Here is a 23814-nt window from a genome sequence, read left to right as displayed (position 1 = left end):
TAAAGCTCACGTTCATTTTTCTCATTGTTGAACAAGACGTCTCAAATGTATAAAAAAAAGTCATTCAAGATGACTCAGTCTTGTTCACAAACGAGACAAGATGTCAAAACGAGTTTTAAAACCATGCCTACAAGTGAACCTATGCATTATGTATTATATTTCATGCAATTTCAATCACCAAAAGTTGTAAACAAAGAGACGGTTTTCAAATGGGGGTTTGGATTTTTTTTGTTTTTGTTTTTGGAATGGATTTGAATGTGATTGAAAAAATTTGGATCAGATCTATGCAAGGAAGAGTCGTGCTACGTTGCTTGTGTTGAACATTGAGTGGACTTGGTAGTGCACAGATAACATAGATTTATTTCCTCAAGATACAAGTTAGAAAATCAACAGTTCTCCATGTAGTGCTAGGTCAGCTCAGTGTTGAACCCAGTGTCCAACGTAAACAATCAAGCATTTTCTTTTTATTTATATGCTCAATCCTAATTTGGCTTGAAAAACGATAAGCACCATCTAAGCATTTAGTAGTGGGTCCCATATATCCGACAAGGTAGTGTTATATAGGTATATATAACTTTCTGGAAAAAAATTTGCTCACAGAATTCAGGATCCACCAATCACATGTACTCGTGTGTATTGAATGACATCCCCAATTTATAGAACTATATGTGAGTCCGACTTTGAAATAAAACCGCTTCAAAATTTTGAAGGAATCTTTGTTACAAGATATGTGGCATTTTGAATTTATTTCATGTCCTCCTACACTTCCATCAAAATTTGGAATACCTCTTTGAAAATGCCATGTGCAATCCAATGGAGAGGGTTCCTTCAAAATTTTGAAGTGGATTGTCCGCTCCAAAGTTTTTTCCTTAAATTGCTAGATGTGGAATAATTCTTTGAGCAAAATATGGCTCCCAATATGAGTTCAACATATCTATAGATTCCAAATTTGATCTGTTAGGATGAAATAATCAATACTTAATTATAATATTTATTATGATACATCTAATTTTATTAATTTACATGGAATATTTAAATTACAAATAATGTACAAATTTTCTCCACCATTCACCATTTTTTGAGATTTAGATTTCGTAAAGCCTAAGGGTTGAAGGGCTTGAAGAGGACTGATATTTGGGAGAAAAAACCACAGATTTTGGATAGAGATTGAAGACGAGGGCATAGAAATCATTTTCTACTAATCTCTCAGAAAAGACGGTCAAGGGACATATCATCAGTTTGAAAAATGTGGAGGGGTACGTCTAATTAAAACATTTCTGCGTGCTTTCGCGCGCTTATGAGTGAGTGAGAGACTCAGAGAGAGAGAGAGAGAGAGAGAGTTGCAGTCTTTCGATTGCAGAAACCCTAATTATTCACACCTTCATCTCTTCCGTTAATTAGATCCCCAAATTGGAGACTTTATTTTCATTTTTGAATTTGCTGTCTTTCGATTGGAGGAACCCTAACTCTTCACACCTTAATCTCTTCCCTTAATTAAATCCCCAAATTGGAGATTTTATTTTGGGATTTTCTTCATTTGGTGTTTAAATTAGCTTTTTTTCTCCCTCTCTCTCTGCCAAAATTTTGAACTTCGATTTCTGTTTATTTGATCGTTTTTTTATTAATTAGGGCATTATCAATCATCATGGAAGTAGAAGAAGAAGAAACCCTAAAAAATCCAACTTCAACTCCAGAACCTTCAACCACACCAGTGCTTGTAGAAGATGAAACTTTAATTTCCACTACAAATCTTCAACCTCCTATTTCTGTTGTTCCCACACCAATACCACAAGCCCCACTTCCCCAAACCCTAATTCCAACACTACCAATTGTTCCTCCAATCGCCCCAATTCCCCGTGCCCTAGCACCAATCCCTATTCGTCCGCCAATCCGCCCACAAAATGGTGAAGCAAATGGGTCTGATTCAGATTCCGACGGTGACAATTCGGGTGGTCCCAATCGGTCCACCCCTTTGGCCACTGCAGCGGAATATGAGATCTCCGAAGAGAGCAAACAGGTTCGAGAACGGCAAGAAAAAGCAATGCAAGAGCTCCTAATGAAGCGTCGTGCTTATGCTTTAGCTGTGCCCACTAATGACTCTGCTGTTCGTGCTCGGCTTCGCCGACTTGGTGAACCTGTCACACTCTTTGGGGAGAGAGAAATGGAACGACGAGACCGACTGAGAATGATTATGGTAAAGCTTGATGCGGAAGGACAGTTGGATAAGCTTTTGAAAGCTCATGAGGATGAGGAGGCCGCAGTGGTTTCTTCAATGGTAGAGGATGAAGGAGAAGGGCCGCAGACATACCCGTTTTATACTGAAGGATCAAAAGTGCTTTTGGAGGCTCGGGTTGATATTGCTAAGTATTCAATTGTGAGGGCGGGTTTGAGGCTTGAGCGTGCGAAGAGGAGAAGGGATGACCCAGATGAAGATTTGGATGCTGAGATGGATTGGGCTTTGAGGCAAGCAAGTGGTTTGGTTCTTGATTGTAGTGAAATTGGGGATGATCGGCCGCTTACGGGTTGCTCTTTTTCGCATGATGGCAAGCTTCTTGCGACCTGGTAATATATTTCCCCTTTAAAGTGATTTAGGTTGTGATTGTTTGATTTATAGTAATATATTTTTGCTCTATTGCTTATGGTAAGAAAGCTTGTCTTTTCTGTTTAGAAACTGATTGCCTTGACAGACTTCTCTAATGGTTATATGCTCATAGAAGAGGGGGCCTAATTGAAGTATTTATTACGCTTCTTGTACACAATATACATTTTTAATGTTATAATTTATGAACATTTCATGATAAAAGCTCACAAAATGATAAATTAACTTAGATTGTAGATTTGATTATATTCCCTCAATGTAACATGGTCTGATACTAGGTCACAATCCTGATGGCATTTCTTTTGATCAGCTTCTACAAGACCTTCAAGAGTTTACTGATCAATTTTGTCTGAAAATAGGAGCTTTGAAGAAAAAAGAAACTATTCGAACACATGCACAAAATGAAGGGTAATTACAACCCTAAATAGAAGGAATGTTCAAGTTGAAGCTTCTATATGAGGGTGAGAGAAAGACCAAAAGAATGTGGATTGAGGTAGTTAGAGCGGATATGAACTCACTTGAATTGACAGAGCACAAGGATTTGGAAAAAAATGTGAAGCGAAGGACAAGATTTGTTCAGCTTAACCTGTATTTTGGGATAATGGTCTCAATGAAAATGATGATACCATCTTTTCCTTTTTATACTATGTGATACCTCTATTTTCCTTGGAAAGAATAACCTATATATAGGTAAATGTATATATAAAACATAGCTTTGAAGTATGTCATAGGTACTTTTGACCCGATCTTGTTGCTAAAGTTTGAAGTTGAGAACTAGAGAATGAAAGTGGAATAGGAAAATGGAGATTTTCTAGTGGTTGGTAGAGTGCATAATTGACATTGGGGGTCTCCCTCGGCCTATCCCTTGCAGTCAAAGGTGTAAACCCCCGATTCATTAGGGTAGTTATTGGATAAGAAAAGAAAAGAAAAAAAAATGGGGTTATATATCTCCGACTTGGTAAAAAGGCAAAAAAGGAGAGACGAAATAACAGGAGACCATGGAGAAGATTCTTTGTTGATTGAAACTAAAAAGGGAAATCAAAGAGATTGTTTGGGACTCTGAAGTTTATTAGGGAGATTCATAATTTGGATATAAATATGCATGATCAGGCGAAGTATTGCAAAAGAATTGAAAGGGGGGAGAGGAAAATTTTAAAAATGGTGGTGAAAATTATATCTTGGAATGTTAGGGGTCTAGGGGGAAATAAAAAAGGTCAATGATTATAGGTCATTAGATAGGAATCCTCATATAATAGCAATCCAAGAATCCAAATTGGAAGAAGTTAGCGACAAAATTATTTTTGAGGTGTGGGTGCCATGAAAAAGATGGGTAGTTTTGCAGGCCATAGGATCTTCTGGACGTGTTATAATCATGAGGAGTAGGGGCCATACTCTAGTGTTAGACCATCTAGTAGGGTTGTTTTGTGATATCCCAATATTAAATCATTATTTTAAAAGGTAGAGTAGTAAATTTTTAATTAATTCAATGGTCTTAAATAATTAAATCCATATGGACTTATCTTGAATAAAAACCAAAATGTTAGTTTTGTCAATTTAATAAATTAAATGTTAGTATGGCATTTGCTCACTTTTAGGTTTTTGATTTCTATCTTAACACTCATGTAGGCACTAAAAAGAGGAGATTATTATTCCATGAAACAAGAGTTGTGTTATTTCAAAACTCAATTCTACTTTGTTCTCTAACCTTCTTAAGAGATGGAATGAGAGAGACACACATGGCGTTCAAATATCATGGAAAATACCTATTAAAACCCTAATCTCATTGTATTTTCTCCACTTTCTTAAGTTTTTTTAACACTAGTCTTCTTCTACTTCATTGTCACCAGTTCTTAATCGACTTGACAAATTCATAGTCTCGACAGGATGGGATGAGATGTTTGGTTTTATTTCCCAACAAGCAATTCCTAACTTAGTTTCCGATCACTGTCCTATTCTGTTGGAAGCTGAGACTTTTCGACGAGGCCCTATCCCATTCAGGTTTGAAACTGTGGTTGTCTCACCAGAATTTTAAACATATTATAGATGGAGGGTGGAGGGAGGCCAAGGACCATTTTTCGTAGGAAACTTAAAGCGTTGAAGGAGCGATTAATTAGGTGGACCAAGGACTCGTTTGGTAGGGTGGATTAGCAAAAAAAAAAAAAAAGAGGTAGTGGGGAACATTGAGGAGCTGGATATAAAAGAAGAATTTAATCCACTTTCGTTATCGGATGAAGAGGTGAGAATGGATCTTAAGGCTAAATTCCAACGATTGACCCTTTTGGAGGAGATAAGCTGAAAGCATAAGGCAAGGGTTAGATGGTTAAAGGAGGGGGACAACAATACTAAGTTTTTTCACTGTATGGCAAACTCACATAGTAGGAACAATTATATATCTAAGTTAAGAGTGGATGGCATTAGTTTAGAGGGGGAAGAGGAAGTGGCAAAGGGGATAGTCGATTTCTATTCGAGGCTTTACTTAGATGAGTGCCATAGCAGACCGAGACCGCTTCACCTTCAGTTTGACAATATCTCTATTGAGTAGAGATTATGGTTAGAGAAACCATTTGAGGAGGTTTGGAACACTATTGCAGGTATGAGTAGCGATAAGGCCTCGATGGTTTCCCTATTGAATTCTTCAAGACTTGTTGAGAGAGCATCAAGGAAGATTTCATGGCAGTGGTGAAGGATTTCTATATGGATGCATTTCTTGATTTTGGATCTAACTGTACCTTTTTATCTTTGATTCCGAAGAGTCTTGGGACCAAAGGGATAAGAGTTTTGAGACCGATTAGCTTAGTGAACACATCGTACAAGATCATATCAGGGTTGTTGCCTAATAGATTGAAGGAGATTATTGGTGACTTAATTAGTCCAACCCAAGAGGTGTTTGCTAAAGGACAACATATTTTAGATGGAGTGCTCATCGCAAATGAGTGCATCGATTCTAGATTGAAGACTGGGAATCCGAGCATTGTCTGTAAGGTGGACTTGGAAAAGGCCTATGACCATATTAGCTGGGATCTCCTGAGATACTTGTTGGGTAGGATGGGATTCAGAGACAGATGGATCAGGTATTGGTTTGGCATTCTTCTCGGTGCTTGTAAACGGAATGCTACGTGATTTTTTAAAGACTTCGAGAGGCTTAAGAGTTGGAAACCCGCTATCTCCGTTTCTTTTCATCATTGTGGTAGAAGTCCTTGGTTGTATGCTAGAGAGAGGTGTGGCGAATGGTGATCTCAGGTGTTTCTTGGGGAGGTCAGATGGGTCTCTCACCTTCAGTTTGCTGATGATACTTTGGTGATGCTTGATACTTTGTTGGAGCAAACCAAGAGGCTTGGAGGATTTTTGTGTTGCTTTAAAGCGGTTTCTGGTATTCTTGTGTGTATGAGAAAAAACAGGGTCTTTGTTGTTGGAAGAGTTTCAAATTTGTGTCCTCTTGCGGCCTCGTTGGGGTGGTAGATGGGCAATCTCCCTACCACATATCTCGGTCTCCCTTTGGGCGTTCCCTTTAGGAGTGAGGTGATTTGGGATCTGGTTGTGAAAAGGGTGAGTAAGAAGTTGGCTTCTTGGCAAGCAAATTACCTCTCGAAGGGTGGTAAGGTTATACTCATCAAGTGTGTCTTATCCAGCATCCTAGTCTATTTCATGTCTTAGTTCAAAATGCCTCGAAGGGTGGAGATTCGATTAGACATACTATTTTGTGACCAAGGTTAAATGTAATGGTGGGCTTGGATAAATAGTTTTGGCCCAATGAACACAACCTTGTTATAGCAAATGGTGGTGGAGATTTGGGGTTGAGGATGACAGTTTATGGAGGCGTGTTATCACATTGAAATTCGGGACAAATTTCTTGGGTTGGGAGCAAGGCATTAAAAATCGACATATTTCGATTATTTCGGTTTCAACAATTGGCATAACGTAATTTATGTTACGAAGTCATTTTGTATATGTTTCAGCTGAAGGTGAGGCTTTGGGAGGATTGGTGGTGTGGGAATGGTCTTCTTAAAGACTCGTTTCGGGATCTTTTCGATCTATCTTTGGAAAAAAATCAAGTTATTTCTGCATTCAAAGAGTGTGGAGAATGGGGTGCTGAACTGGGACTTTGGTTTTAGAAGGAATTTCAATGATTGGTAGATGGACACTCTAAGGAGATTTATTGTGGTGGTGGAGAATAGCTATGTGCAAAACTCCTTGGAAGATAAAAGAATGTGGATAGGCACCCGGGATGGGAAGTTTACGGTTAAATCGTTGTATGATAGCATTGCTCCAAGGGGTACAAAGGTATTCCCTCACTCTTTCGTTTGGGGCGGTAAGATACCTCCGAAGATATCGTTTTTCCTTTGGTTGGCGGCTTTGGGGAGACTTGCCACTATGGATCAATTGATCAGAAGAGGTTTCATTTCTCCAAACCAGTGCTGTATGTGTAGATCTCTGGCGGAATCGGCGGATCACTTATTCATACATTGTCGGGTGGCGCATCAAATTTGGTCGCATTTCTTGCTTCTATCTGGGATAGTGGGTTGCTTTCCTCATTCAGTCAAATCGGTGTTGGACTGTTGGATGGCGTGGGGAGCTCCCTTCTCTTCTTCGAAAAGGATTCTTTGATTTTTGGTTCCTTTTACTATCTCTTGGGGTATTTGGAACCAACAGAATCTTTGCATCTTTGAAGGAAAAGCTTCAACGATAGAAAGATTAGTTATTTCTGTTTTGGAACTCATGTTTTCGTGGAGTAAACTTTATAAAGAGTTCAAGGGGATTTTCTTTGAAGACTTTGTCGCGCGGTGGGACAGGGTGTGCGCGCTTCAGCAAGACTAGTTTGGGGGTTTATCCTTCTTTTTAGTGTTTTGTTGTTCTTTTCTTGTTAGTCTTGTTCTGTTTTTGGGTTGGTCATCTCGACCCCCTAGTCTTTTCTTTCAATAAATTATCTTTATCGATCAAAAAAAAAAAAAATTGTTTCAGCTGAAAGCATTGTTTGTTTCGATAAAAATTTTGATGAACAAAAAAGTTCGATCAAAACAGTTAAAAGAACAACAGAAACGTGAAATCAGTTCCACGAAATATTTCGTTTGTATATTAAATATTTAAAAAAAAAGTGGTTTGGTCCGTCTTCTTATAGATGTTAAGAGAGAGAGAGTGAGACAGCATAGTCTGAATTGTCGTCTTTGGAGAGATCAGCATTTATCTCGCTCCATTGAAACCCATAAACAGAGTCTAGGTACCATGTTTATTAGTTAAGATTTCAAAAGTATAGATTTGTTGTGTTGAAGTATAACGATGTAAGCTGTAAAGCAACATAAATATGCCACGTTGAAAAAGATTCCTTTGGGCTATTCTTCCCTCGGCTATTGTTTGAGGGGTGTGGAACGAGAGAAATAGCAGGGTGTTCAATAGTAAGTTGAGAAACTCTCACGGCAGCTTCTTAGAGGTTTTGGATTTGTTGTATCTTTGGTCGAAATAAAACAGAGTTCACCGAAATTACTTTTGATGGCTTTGTTTTTAGATGGAACTCCTTATGTAATCATTGATGCTGTAGCTCTCCTTTATTTGGTTGCTCTTTAAGAGGCTTTCTCGGCCTCCTTGTACTTTGTTCTATGTTTTTTCAATATATTATACTTATAAAATATAATATATATGCCACATTGAGGATAGTATTTGCTACGTTGGTTTATTTTAAGGGGAAATTATTTAAAAAAAAAAAATACTTCATAAAAAAACCTGAATTTTTCGAAATTATAACTAGGAATCTTTTTCGGTCTCTAAATGGCCTAAAAAGTGTTTTTTTTTAATAAATTTAGTAATAAAATAATCGGATTTTCGGCCCTTAAAGGGCAGAAAATTTCTCTTATCACTTCCGTCCAAATTTTCTCTCTTCGAATATTTTTTAAAAGAAATTAAAAGTTTCGGCCCTTTAAGGGTTGAACTTTTCTCTCTCATCAAATTTTCTCTTTTCAAATATTTATAAGATCAAAATCATAATATCAAGATCAAGATCAAGTTCTTAAGATCAAGATCTTGATGTAAGTAAATGGAGGGAAAAGTGAATTTTTTTTTATCTTTGTTAGTAACCTAAACTAGTGAATGAAGAAGATGAAGAAATTGAAATGGTTACTATCAATGGAAGAAAAAGGAAACCGAGGGAAAGTGGAGGGAAAAATGGTGAATGGAGGAGAGAAAAAATTTCGGCCCTTAAAGGGTCAAAATTTTTTAGAAGGAATAGAGAAAATTTGGAGAAGAGAGAAAAGGTCGGCCCTTAAAGGGCTGAAACTTTTTAAAATATTCAAAGAGAGAAAATTTGGACGGAAGTGATGAGAGAAATTTTCGTCCCTTTAAGGGCCGAAAATCTAATTATTTTATTATTAAATTAAAAAAAAAAAATACTTTTTCGGCCGTTTAAGGGTCAAAAAAAGGTTCCTACTTATAATTTTGAAAAATTCTGGTTTTTTTTACGAATTTTTTTTAAAATATTTTTTTTAATAATTTCCCCTTATTTTAACAACTTATCCTCACTCCTTCACATTGAGTAGGTATTGGCTGTCAAGCAATAAAATTGTTAGAATGTTAAAAGATGCCATGTGACCACTTTTAAGTAACATGTGGCAGTTTATTGTACAACTAACATGGTAGGAACTTTTAAAAAACAAATTCCTAAGATAATTAAGGTTCTACCCTTCAAATCTGGTAAGTATTTGACATATCCCTAGGGCTTCAAACTTATGACATTGGCTCCCTTGACCTTGGTCTTCTCTTATATACTAGTGTAAAATGACATAAATGCCGCCATCTTTAATTTGTAATAAAATAAATCTTTTGATTTTTGTTCCATGACTCATTCATCTTCAACCACTTGGCTAATATTTTATAACCTACTTTTCAACAGTAAAATTCTATCTAAAAAAATGAAATTCAATTAATCTACCCATATTTCTGTCCAACACTTTTGAAATAATTTTTCGATGACATCCTCATATATCTTTGCTCCCATGTAACTTTATGACTATTTTAGCTGCTAGGTTCCAAGTATCGACCACCGACATATAGCGCAATGCTATGAATCTATATTTATATGTTACATATAGTTAATTGTAATTTGTGATATTATTATGTTTTCACGCACGATTTATTATTTTATGAAGTTTGAAGAAAAATTATGTGATATTTCCATCATTTTCATAATTTACACGAAATTGTAATTGTTTCCACACATCTCGAAATATTTCCTTGAAATATTTCCATTTCCAAGCAAACTGAAAAATTGACCAAAATTGAAATGTAATACCTTGGTTGGGAGAGTGGGACAACTAGGGAGGTTCATGGATGCGGCATTTGGAAAGGGATTTTGAAGGTCCTCCCATTATTTAAGGTGCATATACACTTCAATGTGGGAAGAAGCAACATAGTTAGATTTTGGGAAGACTGTTGGTGTAGCCGTAGATCTCTCATGGAGGAATTCTCCATTCTATATTCAATGTCGACAAAGAAAGGGATCCCAGTATCGAGTTTAGAAAGTGGTCGGATGGGGATTAGAATTGTGACTTCGATTTTCGTAGAGCCTTCAGTGATTGGGAGGTGGTGGCAGTTTTAAATCTTCTTAATATCACAAACTTCGTTATTGTCAATCCTAGATGCGGTGATATTCGAGTTTGGTTGAAGACTAATGATGGAAATTTTACTATGGGCTCTCTTTACCAATCCATTATTATTGATAGATCTCCTCTATTATACCTAGAGGTGGTGGTGTGGAGGCCAAGAATGTCGTCAAAGGTGGCGTTTTTCATTTCGACATCGGTTCTTAATGGGATTCAGACAATGGACTTCTTATTGAGAAGAGGATTTTGTGGAGCTAGTAGTTGCATGCTATGTCTTCGGGATTCAAAATCCGCAGATCATGTCTTACTTCATTGTTGTGTGGCTTTTGAGGTATGGACGTGTTTTTGGTGTTTATTTGGCATTTCCGATTGTCTCCCAAGGTCGATTAGAAGCTTGTTCAAGTTGTGGTTGTATACGGGAATTTGTGGTTAGAATGAAATAAATGCATCTTCGAGGATAAAATTCTTGATATTCAGTCTATATTTTTATCGATTTTAGGTTGTTTGTTTCCTTGGTAAAAAATATATAAGGAATTTGGAGGTATTTCTTTCGAGGACTTTGTATTTAGATGGGAAGGGGTATGTTCTATTGCGCGAGATTAATGTTTTGTAACTGTCCTTCGCTTGGTTGGCCAACTCGATCGACCTTGCTTTTCCCTTTTTAATGGAATTCTTACTTATAAAAAAAAAATCTACTTCATTGAAAATCTCATCTCTTACAAGGATTTTTTAAAAATCTAAGAGAGGAAACTAAAGAGGGAATCGATTCAGGCTTCATAGAAGACGAACTAGGCAACGTAGGAAATGAAGAGGTGGATCCGACTTTCTTACTATAAAGAAAATCCCTTTTGAGGAGTATTTCAACTCTAGGTAAGGGGAGTTGTTGGATTTTCTACGATTTCATATAAAAAGATTACTCTTAAGTACGTTTTTACAAGACAATCAATGATGTGCAATACGTGAATGCATGAAGTTCACTCACCCAAATTGACTATTGCTTGGGTTAGTCAACCGTTAGGTTTGGTCTGATCAAGTACCTGGGTCGGCCAACCGTTAGATTATCTCTATATACACGAGATCTTCTGTACAAGATTTTAGCAATTTTCATTTTTCACCACTAATGCCCGGTCTTATCATTGTATACAATGCATGATCATGGTAACTATTTATCACACTTTATACACAAGTATAATCATTCAAGAATTCATTATGAATCTATATTAACATTTTGCAATATTTTTGTAAAGATCAAACTTCAACATTCATATAAAAGAAAATAAAAATAAATACGTAGTTAATCTTTTTATATAAAATTTTAGAAAATCCAACAAAACTCCCTTTACTTAAGAGTCAGAAAACTCCTCAAAAGGGTTTTTTTTTTTTTTTTTTTTTTTTTACGGTAAGAAAATCGAATCCACCTCATCATTTCCTACGTTGCCTGGTTCGTCTTCTATGAAATCCGAATCGATTCCCTCTTGAGTTTCTTCTCTTAGATCTTTAATAAAATCTTTGTAGATGAGATTTTCAATGAATGAAGTAGATGATGACTAGTATTTGAAAAAATTTAGGAAAGTGGAAAGAACACAATAAGATTAGGATTTTTAATAAGTATTTTCCATAGAGTTTGAAGGTCACATGTCTCTCTCATTCCATCTCTCAAGAAAGTTAAAGAATAAATAGGAAAGGGGTTTTGAAATAACAAAACTTTTGTTTCATGGAATAACAACCCCCTTTCTTTTGGTGCTTACGTAGGTGTTACGATGAAAATCAAAGTCCTAAAAGTTAACACCCTATAACTCTATTCAATTACAATCCAATGCCATGCTCACATTTAATTTATCAAATTGACAAAACTATCCTTTTTGGTCTTTACTTAATGAGCCCCTCTAGATTTAATTACTTGAGACCATTGAATTAATTAAAAAGTTACTACTCTACCCTTTAAAATAATGATTTAATATTGGGATATTACAAACTACCCACTTAGAAAAATTCCGTCCTCGAAATTTGGGTAATACTTGATCTGACAAAGAAATTGGATATTTCTCTCACATCTCAGATTCTAGCTTCCAAGTGTCTTCTTCTATCTCGCGATGCTACCAATAGATCTTGACCAAAGTGATAGTCTTAGTCCTCGATGTATGTTTCTTAGTGTCTAGGATTCATAGTGGTATGCCTTGTAGCTCATGTCTCTTTAGTTTCAATGTCATGCCATTCGCTCATGTTAGAAGGTTCTGGTATTTTGGTTATTAAAAAGAAGGTTGTGGTATTTTTGCAAAACCAACTATCTATTTGTGACCCTAGGTTCAGATCTCTATTTTCAAGTATGTTCTTGATCTACACTTGATGCTAGATAATTCATTAATTAATATATAATTTAAATAAATTAATTACCACATTATAATAAGTTTCAATCAGATATTACTATTTACAAATCCCACACGCCCTAATAAGAGTCTAATAATAGCTTTGATACCATATTTTCATGCTCCGAATTTCGGATCCAAAGACCCGAGCCAAATTTCTCGATCCGTTTCATGGATCCAAAACCCAATTATGAATAAAATGAAAATTTTAATTCAAATTAATAACATAAATGAGATGAAAGTCAAATAATAAAATAAACTTGCTGATATTTGACAATTAGTTTCCATATACCTATGATTTTGAAAAATCATAATTCAAATGTAGAAAATTTGTATAGACTCTAATAATATCAATTCTCAAACCTCGGGAAACTTATTAATGCTTAAAAATATGTTGATAACTCATGAAAATACTAAACACTTCCAAAAATTAAAGAATTGAAGACATTCAATGAAGTCAGAAAACTTCAATTAGTGGGATTTTAAAAAAATTCGTTACAGATCCTAATCAAGTGATCTCTGAGTCTATATTCACCTCATTGATATGTTTATTTGCATCTCTTTTCTCTTTTTCATAGAATTTATACTTATTAAAAAAAATCCCATGTCCTAAAATTTAAGTAGTTAGAAATCTTCATAAAAGTGCTTTGACTTTTTTGTAACTAGGAATTGTAAGCCCAAGAGAATTATTAATGTCTGAGGAGTTAATACTTGTTACAGTGTAAGAAAGGCTGCAGCTAATGATGAAGATTTATGTAGCATATAAACATTCTCACTTTTGGCACCCTTAATGCGCCTTACTCCTGACTCGACAAAACGTACTGCAACACTCAGATCTTTGATTTTGTTGTTGAAAAAAAGAGTCTCGATCAGTCCCTCATAATTTTGAATTTTACCATTTTTTTTAGATGGCTTTTCAAGATTATAATCTACTTGCCATGCTATGAGATTGACAAGTTTATTTCCATTCCACATATTTGCTTTATCAAGTGCTATGAGCGGAGTCGCCAAATTATGGAACATGCCTCAAGTAAATAAGGTTTGTCCCTTAAAGGGTCACATAGAACGTGCAACCGATGTTGCATTTTCTCCTGTACACAATCATTTAGCAACGGCCTCTGCTGACCAGACTGCAATCTTATGGAACACTGAAGGGTCTGTTCTGAAGAAATTTGTGGGCCATCTGGATCGTCTTGCTCGTGTTGCGTTCCACCCATCTGGTAAGTATTTGGGAACAGCTAGTTTTGACAAGACATGGAGATTGTGGGATATAGATACTGGTGTCGAGTTGCTTCTTCAAGAAGGACATAGTAGGAGTGTTTATGGGATATGTTTCCACTATGATGGATCTCTAGCTGCATCATGTGGTCTTGATGCACTTGCACGTGTATGGGATCTTCGTACTGGAAGAAGTATTATGGCCTTAGAAGGCCATGTGAAGCCGGTGAGATGCAAACTTACTCTATCTATTTGTTTAGATAGCTGCTATTGGCACCCCAACTTTTACTTATCACACCCCAATTAAAAATAAAGAAAATAAATGAATGGTTGGGAAGAAGTAAAAGTGGGGGTGCCAATAGAAGAGCTCTCGTTTTTTAGCTAGATTTCAATTTTTTGGGCTTAGGATTTTATATGAGCCTAATCATAATTGTAGACAACTAATGAAATTGTTTTAACTAGTGTTATAATGTTAAGATTATAATTTGAGCCAGACCTTGGTAATTTTTGAATAGTGTGTTTTAATCTTTAATTGGGAGATGGGGGGTTGAGAAATAATATAAGAAATTGTGGTGTAATAAGTAAGAGTTGGGGTGCCAATAGCTGCTGCTGCTTTTTTGTTGTAAAAAAAAATGATATAGGAAGTCTCTTAGCATTAAAGATTTCTATCATTTTTGGTAATGAAGTTTATCGATCTTTGTTTCCTTTTTCAGGTTTTCGGAATTAGCTTCTCTCCAAATGGTTATCATTTAGCTACTGGTAGCGAAGATAATACTTGTCGAATCTGGGATCTAAGAAAGAAAAGATCCCTTTACACAATACCAGCTCACTCCAATCTTGTTTCACAAGTCAAGTTCGAACCTCAAGAGGGATATTTTCTGGCAACTGCTTCCTATGATATGACAGCTAAGGTGCTACTTTCTAAATATTGAATTTATCACCTTGGGAAGAAAATCTGAGATATTGGAATTCTATGTATAATTTCATCTAATGGTAATTTGTTTCATTTGTGTTAGGTATGGTCAGCCCGAGATTTCAAACCTATCAAGACATTGTCTGGACATGAATCAAAAGTTACATCTTTAGATATTGTTGGAGGTGAGTTCTTTTAGCCCAAAAGAAGCAATGATTAGTTCTCGACACTTGAATTCTTCTTTTTATTCCAAACCAACATTTAGTGTTTTATGGAGACTTGAATTCTTCTCCTTACTGTGTTAGGAATCCTGTTCCTCCATTCAATTCTCTTCAGACACGTCTTGATACTGGAAGTGTGTTCATATTCAATGGCTTTGATGTAGGTGTAATATGAACTTGCCTTTGGGGTTATGTAAGCAGGTGAAGACAGGTTTTGATCCCAAATCTTTGATATTACCTCTCACAAACTTTACCAACTCACCAAGTGTGTCCCTTCGACTATACTTCACCAAGTTACCAAGAACAAAAATTAGCTTACCAGTTCCCACATTGGCATGTCTAGAGACTGGTGTCCTTGTCGCGCTTAGCACCCAAACCACATTGTCATACTGTGCCCCAACTATTCTTGGCTAGCAACATGAATTCATTTTTTTTCCTGTTCAAGCGCTATATCCACATCGGGTAATGTAATTTTGTAATTTATACCTAACTCTTTGCTTTTCCTTCCCTTTGTATGTGGCATAGGTGGAGAGTACATTGCAACTGTTGCACATGACCGTACCATCAAGCTGTGGTCAAGCCATAGCAGTGGAGAGGAGAAAGTTATGGATATAGATTAGTTCTCAGGAATGGATTCGGTATGATTTGTGTATCAAACTTTTGAAAACAATTATGCTCTTTCCTGCGATTTTGGAGACTATCAAGAATCATTATGCCATGTTCTTGACAAATACCAAATATACCAAATAAATAGATGGTCAGGAAATACTTTTTTAAAATTTAGCTGATGGTAGCTTGGGCCGCAAGTAGAATCCATCTATATGTATTTTTTAACAGCCATCAATTTTCTTAGTAGTCTATATGCCACAGATAATTATTTTAAGAACACTTCTTCTGTTTTTCATTTGATTGATGAATGTCATACATTGATAAAAGGAAATGATTTTTTTCCCATAATCAGGTACTTTGTTTATAAAGATCTTTGATTTAGGTTTAATCAAATTTTATTTTGTCAGAGAACCCTCTTCAACAAATTAATCCCTCAATGATGCTAATACTGGAGGTTGTTCTTGATATTTTGTCAGTGCATAGTCAACGCTTTTGGATTTCACTTCCCATCTGCTAGAAACTTCTATTATTTTATCAAAGGATGACTTCAATTACTTGTGTGGCGATTTCATTTTTTTTTTAAGTTCTTCCCCCATATCTGGTTTCTTACCTCTAGTTCAACCTCTCCCATGGTTTTCTTTAAGGTATATATGAGAATTGTTCCTTTTCTTTCATGAATGACATTCAATATTTGTTTGACTTGAGGATCTTAATCAAACATTGACATGTTAGTCAAATGTAACAATATCACTTAAAATGGTAGTTTTATTTGCATGAAAATCTTTTCTAGTGTTGTATTGGCTTGGTTATAATTGAAATGTTGTCTCAAATTTGATTAAAATAAAGAGTCATGCTGGAGTAACATTGAAATGTACATTGTGGGGGAAATTTCTGACGTGTATGTGTGTCAAAATCATAGATGATTTTCATCAAGATTCGAGTGAGGTCTCGATGAAAGCATCTATGGTTCTGACACGTATGCACGTCAGAAATGTCCCCCACGATGTACATTTTAATGTTACTTCAGCATTATCCTAAAAGAAATCCTTATTTTTCCTTACATCTATGCATTCAACATGTCATGTCATATTGTTGAGTTCATGTGCCATGTCTTCGTAGTAACAAATTCATTTTTGATGATAGTTTCTCTGTTGTCTTCCATATACCTGACTGACTGGGCCCTTTTTTCCCCAATAATAGGGGTTGTCTCAAGCGGATGAAGTGGTAGTTGAGGAGATCAAATGAAATTGTTGGAATGCAGATTCATGAGGTGGCAATGAAGGCTTAGGGAGTCGAGTAATTTGTACTGAGCGGCACTTGAAATCCTCATATAGTCCCCCCCACGAGATGGGAAGAAAATGTTGGTTTCGTCGTGAGGATTGTTTATCATTGGGAGTGGACACCATGCCACCCCTTTGTTTTTGAACTTATTATGGTTGTAGTTGAGTTTTATTTCCGAATTTTGATTATTATCATTGTTTGTAGATGTGTCATTGATCTAGTTTTCCTTCCTTACATATTTGAATTTTGATGATTAAAAGTCCACAAGTTGGTCAAGTTTTTATTGATTCGATCAAGATTTTCAAAATATTATTAGAATCATCTCATTTGTCTCGTGAGATGATATGAAGCATGAGACGCCATGTATATCTGTCTCGAGTCATCTTTCTCAGATGAGATTTGAAACCATGAGATTAGCATCTTCAAATACAAGAACAAAGTCTTATACCAAGGTCAAGCACCTGTGAATCATTGTAAAAATGCGAACCTGGAAACAAAGCCGCAGTGGTAAAGCTATACAATGCAGAACTTGGTAGATTTGCACTGTACCAGGTAAGGTCATAGATGCTTATGGTGAGTCCAAGAACATGACTGAGAAACTATCCCAATTCAATGTCTATAAATCACCAATCATATTGATTGTGTAAGCTAATTAGATAGTGCTTTAGTGTATGTTTGGAAACACTTATGAAATTTAAAATGGAGGTGGTTATCTTTAAAATTCAGACTTTAGAAGCATTATTTCCTTTTGTTGTAGTTCAGATTTCAGACTTTAGGATCAAAATTCAAAGGTTTTGAATCAGCAATAGAGGGATGTAGGATGAAATTTTTGAAGTTTGATTTCTACTTTCTAGATTCCAGACCTAAGTCTTTAGAAGAGTTACAAACATAGCATTAGTCTTTGGTAAAATCTTTTACCCTCGTCTTCAACCTTCAAACCTCTCGAAACAAGAGGATATTTTGAGACAGTAGAAAATGACTGATTTTGGATTTAAAATAATAAATAAATAAAAAATCAAGGGTTTGTACAAGAGATAAGGCAAGGTTGAAAATGATGGACTGAAGATGACTGAATCAATTAAAAATATTTCAGAGGTTAAAGAGTTTAAAGATATGGTTTCTTCGGAGAAAAACCTAGGGTTGTTTTTTTAACAGCTATGAAGATAACAGATTTTCTGGAAAAGAATTGAGTGGGTTTTGGCTAGTGGTAGAAGGCAAGGCATTTTGATCATTTTATTTCAGTATCTCAGACAAAACCTAGGTCAAGGGGCATGTCATCACTTCCAAACCATGGGAGTTATCTCTAAAATTGATCAAAACATGGAGGGGTATGTCTAAATTTATATACTTTGTTTAAATAAATGAAGTTAATTTACATGTTGTATGTCAAATTGGATTTGAGACCTGATCCAATTAGGGTTTGGATCCTAACATTCAAATTGGATTAATTCTTATCAGATTGGTTCCAATTCGATCCTTATTGAATTGGTCCTAGACATTAAACTCTTCCTCTGCTGCAACATCACTCTTACTTGCAAGATAAAACATTTCAAACCAACTAATTAAGCTTGAATTATAATGAGATTAACACATTAAATCAACAATGTAAAAACGTGTTTTAAGTTTTTTTAGTGTTTCAATCAATGGTGGTTGTTGTGTCTCTTTGTAAGTCTACACCACAAACCATTCTTTGTATGAATTGTTGCACCTGTCACGAGTTCAACCGACTCAGGAGATCCTTTCAGCTCTACATCGAACTTCTGTAACAACATCGCCAATGCTACTGTTGATTCCATTAAAGCAAATTGATCTCCCACGCATTTACGTGGCCCACCACCAAAAGGTAAGAAAGCAAAATCCGATATGATCTGAAAATTGTGACAAAAAGCACCGATGAATAATAATAATAAGAGAGATTCTATTGCCACACCAACGCCACCTCAATTCATATGTAAATCATCAAAGAATTAGGCAATTCGCACACATCTTAGGGTGGCATTAGCAAAAGTTGACATGGCAATCTAAGTGCTCTAATAATAATAATAATAATACATGTCTCTTAATGAGAAAATATTTCGAAGAACCAAAAAAGATTAGGCGTAGTAACCTCATTTGGGTACATTGCTCCAGGACTTCGGGCAGGATCGAAACCAGCCCATCCTTCAATTCCATCACTTTGTTTTGGCACTAAGAACCTCTCTGGTTCAAATTCATGAGGCCGGTCCCAGAAAAATGGTGATCGGTGAAGGTTGTATACCTGTATCAGTATATGTAATTTATAATTGTCAGAGAAAATAAATAAATAAATAAACTAATTATTGATATCTCTAAAACATGTATTCTCTTGCAATGGAATTTTTCCCTCTGTTAGAATTTTTTTTAATGCCTAAATTTTTTCTAATGTGCTTTTTCTACAAGTAAAAACTGAGTTTTACCATTTCAGAAAATTACATTTTATAGTATTTGGATGCATTGCGGCTCTAGAAATTCCAGGGAAGTCTTTTGGTTTCTTAATTAATTAATTTGTAGTAGGTTTAATTGTTGTAAAGTATATGTAATATAAATAGTCAACGAATCATATTATAACCCCAATTAGAAGAAATACTCAAGTTGAAGGTTGTAAAAGAGCGAGGAAGACCCAAAAGAACGTGGATGGAGAATGTAAAGGTGGATATGAACATTTTCAATAACACAAGGCACGTCTCAAGACCTATGTTATGGGTTTGTTAATATAGTAGTGAGCCGCAAACTGGTACAAATCGAATAGGTTCGAGGTTCGGTTCATACTGGGTTTGTAAAAAAAACCGAACTTAACAAAACCCCTTATTTTGGTGAATTTTAGTGATGCCCCCATGGTTTGGTCAATATTATAGACAACCCTTGTTTTAGAAATCCCAAGATTTGGTCAATATTGAAGATACCCCTTTGTCTTCTTCTATGAGATTAACATAAATGACTTAAATATCCGCCACGAACTACCTTTATGAACCGGGTTCATTCAAGAGTGGCAAACCACGAACCCAAATTTGAACCAAGTGAACCAACTAACCAGGTAACATAGCTCTAGACAAAGTGGAAATGAGAAAAAAGATTTGTTTAGCCAACCCTAATATTTGGGACACGGCATTGAGAATGGAGATAATTTGTAATTTCAATAGATGAGTCAAGGGGTCAAGGTTCTAGGAGTTTTAGAAAAATTGGAATCCCATAACGCTATCCGCCTGCCATTCCACCGCAGGTTATTTTACACATGTTTGAGGCAAACAAGTCACCTAGAAAAGCAGAAAACAACCATGGCTTAAGTATCAAGCCATGGTTCTTGCAGCACGCGAGTTAACATGACTTAGCAAATTTATGATAGGATTCAGAATGTGCACCTTGACACTATGAAATTAATATTGTCGCCAATCCAGTCTTTCATGAGTACAGTAGGAATTTAGAGGTTGATTGTCACTTCCTACATTATAAGGAGATAGGATCCATCAAGGTTTCCATTCCATGCATATGTGGGAGGACATAGGAGGAATTAATTGCATTCTTTTTTTCTTTTTCTTTTTTTCCCTCCAAGGTATTTTTCACCCAAGTAGAAATAGTAAAGTGGGCGTGTCTACATAACTCCAACCTTCTCTAATTTTTTGCCTCTTATTCTTTTCTTTTCTAAAATATTTTAGTCTACACCTCTTACTCTTGCATTAGTCTTTGTAATTGATCCTTTTAGATACAAGAACTATGTTTGTATTTTATATACACAAAAGAAGTTGACAGTTAGAACATGTATATTGGATTTCTGAGTGTGATAGGTAAACTATCCAAATAATGTTTGATGCACAATTACTCCAATGGATTGATGTAATCTACTTTTGGACCCACAATGGATAAAAGAATGTGAACCAGTCCATGAATGTGAGAATCATTCCTACAAAACTCTGGCGGAATGAAGGGGATTCAAGTTTATAAGGAAACTACCCCTGAAAACTATCTACTTAAAAAAGACGAGTAACAGGAACTCAATTCAACATCTACTCATAAACAAGATGAAGAGGTGACAAAATCAAATCCTCCATAAGAGAGGCATATTGACATTCCGAAATGAAACCTATCAATGCTTCAATCGCTAACAAGGAGACAATTGTATCTCTCCGCAAATTTATTGCCAGGAACTTTGGATGAAATTCACCAAGCACATTAGATAGGATTCAATTGCAAGTTTGGAAATGTAACTCATGAAGTCAAGAAGAACAAAGTAATGGGATAAAAAATTGACATGGAAGATCCAAACAAATAAATTCAAGAAGAATAAAGGATAGAACAAAAAGAGTAGGAAGAAGAAGTAGATAGAACTATTGATTTCAATATACTGAGTTTGGGGGTGACAATATTGTTTTCTTATGATACATTTACGAGACAAAACTTAAAAAAAAAATCATATTAGACATGTGACACCAAAATATGTATCATGATGATAGATTTTATAGTAGATCCAACACATATCCCGAGACATTGATCAATACACATTACACAAAAAATCCAATGTAGATCCCAAGGTATAGATTGTCTTGGTTAATAAGGAAAGATTCAAAATTGATCCTACTTAGATAAGAATGGAATCATACTTAAAATGGAAAGTCCCCTAATTGATTAGGGAGTTACCATATCTAGATCATTATTTATTTGACAATCACAATTCCTTGATTGTGGGAATCGATTGCCTTCCTTTTAGAGAAATTGGTTTGTTTTAATCTATTTAAAGAGACGTTCTATTATAAGAGAAAGGTGAAAGAAAAATGGCTTAAGGATTAACATGTAAATGAGAAAAAAAAATTACGTAACAATGATGAAAAATTAATGAAATGACTCTATGTAGTTTAGGGATATAATTGTCGAATTTTCAATGAACCTAGTGTTATTCTATTCATCTTATTCTTTTATTTTTTTCCTATTTGTTACCCATGGTTAATATTACACTTTTCATATCAAGTACTTCAAAATTGGTGTACATTCTTTTCATAATGGAAAATTGTATTTTTACCTTGTGTTCTTCAAAACACAAACCCATTGGACCTTTACCTGGATTTAGTGCCTTGGATAAGGTGATATCAACACCCTCTGGTTTTCTCAGCTTTCTTTTTCAAGTTGTGTACATCATTTTTAATGTGCAGGACACATTAAAAATCTACCTTAGCTTAAGTGACCTTGTTGATATGAATGCCTTTAGCGAACCAGAGAGTGGAAGTCATGAAGCCCTCAACCCCTTTCTCTTTTAGTGCATGAATGGTGGATGGAAAATAGGGATTGAGTCCAAAATCCATCATCTTCTCTATTGCTTTCCATGATGGGAATGAGACAAAAGGTTTCTTTCACTCTTTGACAGTGGTCGCAAGCCAAAGGGTAGCGAAGTGCTCTTATATGCATCCATTTGCTTGATTCTCCTCAGATCCAACTGTTGTAATTCTGATATTTAATTGATCATCTTCTTAGGCGTAGGATGGTAGGGCTTAGATGCACTACTTGACCTCTTGGTGGTCACAAAGTGTCCCTTTAATGGCCTTTTCCTTATCATTTTCAAATCTTTATTCTTTTTCTTTCTATCTTTTTTTTTCGCATCTCTTTCAAAATAAAGAATAAAGGAGTAGAAACCCTTCGCCGTTTGAGATTCATTGTGGCTACTACGGGATGAGGCAGCAACCTTGCTCGGAATGCAGGAGCAAATCTATTTTGACTTCAGAGGTGACTTGATCCCAAGTTGATATTTGCTCAAATATGATTTAGCCCCAACTCAGTGGGTGACTCTGTCTTGGCTACACAACTCGAGATTTACCCTTTTCTCATTTATTGACTCATAAGTTATCTCGATATGACTAAGTGCTCATAAAATGAATGTAATCGGGAAGTGAAGCCCTCGAATTTTTTCGGAACACGTATATCAAAACCTGATGTACATGGCATACATCGAGGTAAAACCTTGATTCATTTCCTCTATCTTCCCATGTTGTCTTAAACAGACAATTCTATTATATTTGTTTGAGGTGTTTTCGACAGAGATAGCAATGTGGCGACCACTCTGTCTTTCTCCCTTAATATTTTTATGTACATTTTATAAAGACTGCTTTTCAACGAACTTTGATTGTATTAAATATAAAACACTGCATTTCTTTATCCTTCTCATAAACAACACGAATTTGTTCGAGCAAATTTTGGGATGTCAATTCCTCAGATCCTCCCGACAAACAATCTTCTTGAATAGATGCAATCATTCACACACACACCAACAATCATGGATAGAAGTAAATAGGAGAATAAGATAGCAAATAACATGAATTTGTAGATAAGATTCATCGCAAATCGGATGACTACATCATCAGCCTCCAGAGAGCCGTCCACTAATTTTCCATCTATGTTTTTCTATGAACCTTGGTTGTGTTATATATAGAGCATGGCCTTCATATTCCATCACATGGATGGCACCAATTCCTTGAGATCCCTCCCAACAAACAATCTTCTTGGCTATATGCAATCATTCATACAGACACACCAACAATCTCAAAGATATGGAAATAGGAAATAAGATAGAGAATAAACACAATTTGTTGACAGGGTTTGTCGCAAATCCGACGACAACATCCCCAGACTTCAGAGAGTCGTTCCACTAATTTTCCAACACTGTTACACTATTCTTTTCCCATTTACAAGTTAATCCTTAGACCACTTTCTTCTCTCTCTTCCCTCGTAGGAAAACATCTCTTCAAATAGATAAAAATAAATCAAAATTAAAAAGAAAGGCAACAATCCCCACAATCAGATAATTGTCATTGTCAAATAAATAATTATCAAGATATGATAACTAACCAATCCATTAGTGGACTTCCCATTTCAAGATATGATTTCATCTTTATATAGACAAGATTCAGTTCCAAAAATCTTTCCTTATTAACCATGATAATCAATGCCTTGAAATCTACATTGGATTTTTCTTGAGATGTATATCAATCAATGCCTAGAGATAAGTGTCAAATCTATCATA

At 35.6% G+C, this 23814-nt stretch overlaps 2 protein-coding genes across 3 annotated transcripts in view; one reads left to right on the top strand and one right to left on the bottom strand.

Moving 5' to 3' along the window:
• The first annotated feature begins 1307 nt into the window (after positions 1 to 1307).
• LIS (WD-40 repeat family protein / small nuclear ribonucleoprotein Prp4p-like protein) lies at positions 1308 to 17027 on the top strand. The gene is made up of 6 exons (XM_086420115.1): positions 1308 to 2562; positions 13542 to 13995; positions 14483 to 14680; positions 14786 to 14867; positions 15429 to 15541; positions 16713 to 17027. The coding sequence occupies exons 1-5, from the start codon at positions 1646 to 1648 to the stop codon at positions 15521 to 15523; spliced, it is 1746 nt and encodes a 581-aa protein (XP_086276241.1). The 5' UTR covers positions 1308 to 1645; the 3' UTR covers positions 15524 to 15541; positions 16713 to 17027.
• Positions 17028 to 18355: 1328 nt separating this feature from the next.
• Positions 18356 to 23814, bottom strand: part of CYP97B3 (cytochrome P450, family 97, subfamily B, polypeptide 3) — a 29561-nt gene continuing 24102 nt past the window's right edge. For both annotated transcript variants that reach the window (XM_086420112.1, XM_086420113.1), the window contains 2 exons: positions 18901 to 19050; positions 18356 to 18661 (listed from right to left, as the gene is read on the bottom strand). In XM_086420112.1, the coding sequence (XP_086276238.1) occupies positions 18434 to 18661; positions 18901 to 19050 (378 nt within the window). In that variant the 3' untranslated portion in view covers positions 18356 to 18433. The remainder of the gene's footprint in view (positions 18662 to 18900; positions 19051 to 23814) is intronic.

The sequence above is a fragment of the Akebia trifoliata genome, chromosome 13 (assembly GCF_017979445.1).
Source record: "Akebia trifoliata isolate Shusen 1 chromosome 13, ASM1797944v1, whole genome shotgun sequence".
In the NCBI taxonomy this organism is placed as follows: Eukaryota; Viridiplantae; Streptophyta; class Magnoliopsida; order Ranunculales; family Lardizabalaceae; genus Akebia; species Akebia trifoliata.
The sequence above is the reverse complement of the archived record's forward strand: the minus strand, read 5'-3'. Positions and strand labels throughout refer to the sequence as shown.

Bases quoted from the DNA above. Each gene is read 5' to 3' on its own strand.
- LIS (XM_086420115.1), top strand. From the start codon at position 1,646: ATGGAAGTAGAAGAAGAAGAAACCCTAAAAAATCCAACTTCAACTCCA. The intron at 13,996-14,482 runs GTGAGATGCAAA...TTCCTTTTTCAG, and splicing joins TAGAAGGCCATGTGAAGCCG to GTTTTCGGAATTAGCTTCTC. The intron at 14,681-14,785 runs GTGCTACTTTCT...CATTTGTGTTAG, and splicing joins CCTATGATATGACAGCTAAG to GTATGGTCAGCCCGAGATTT.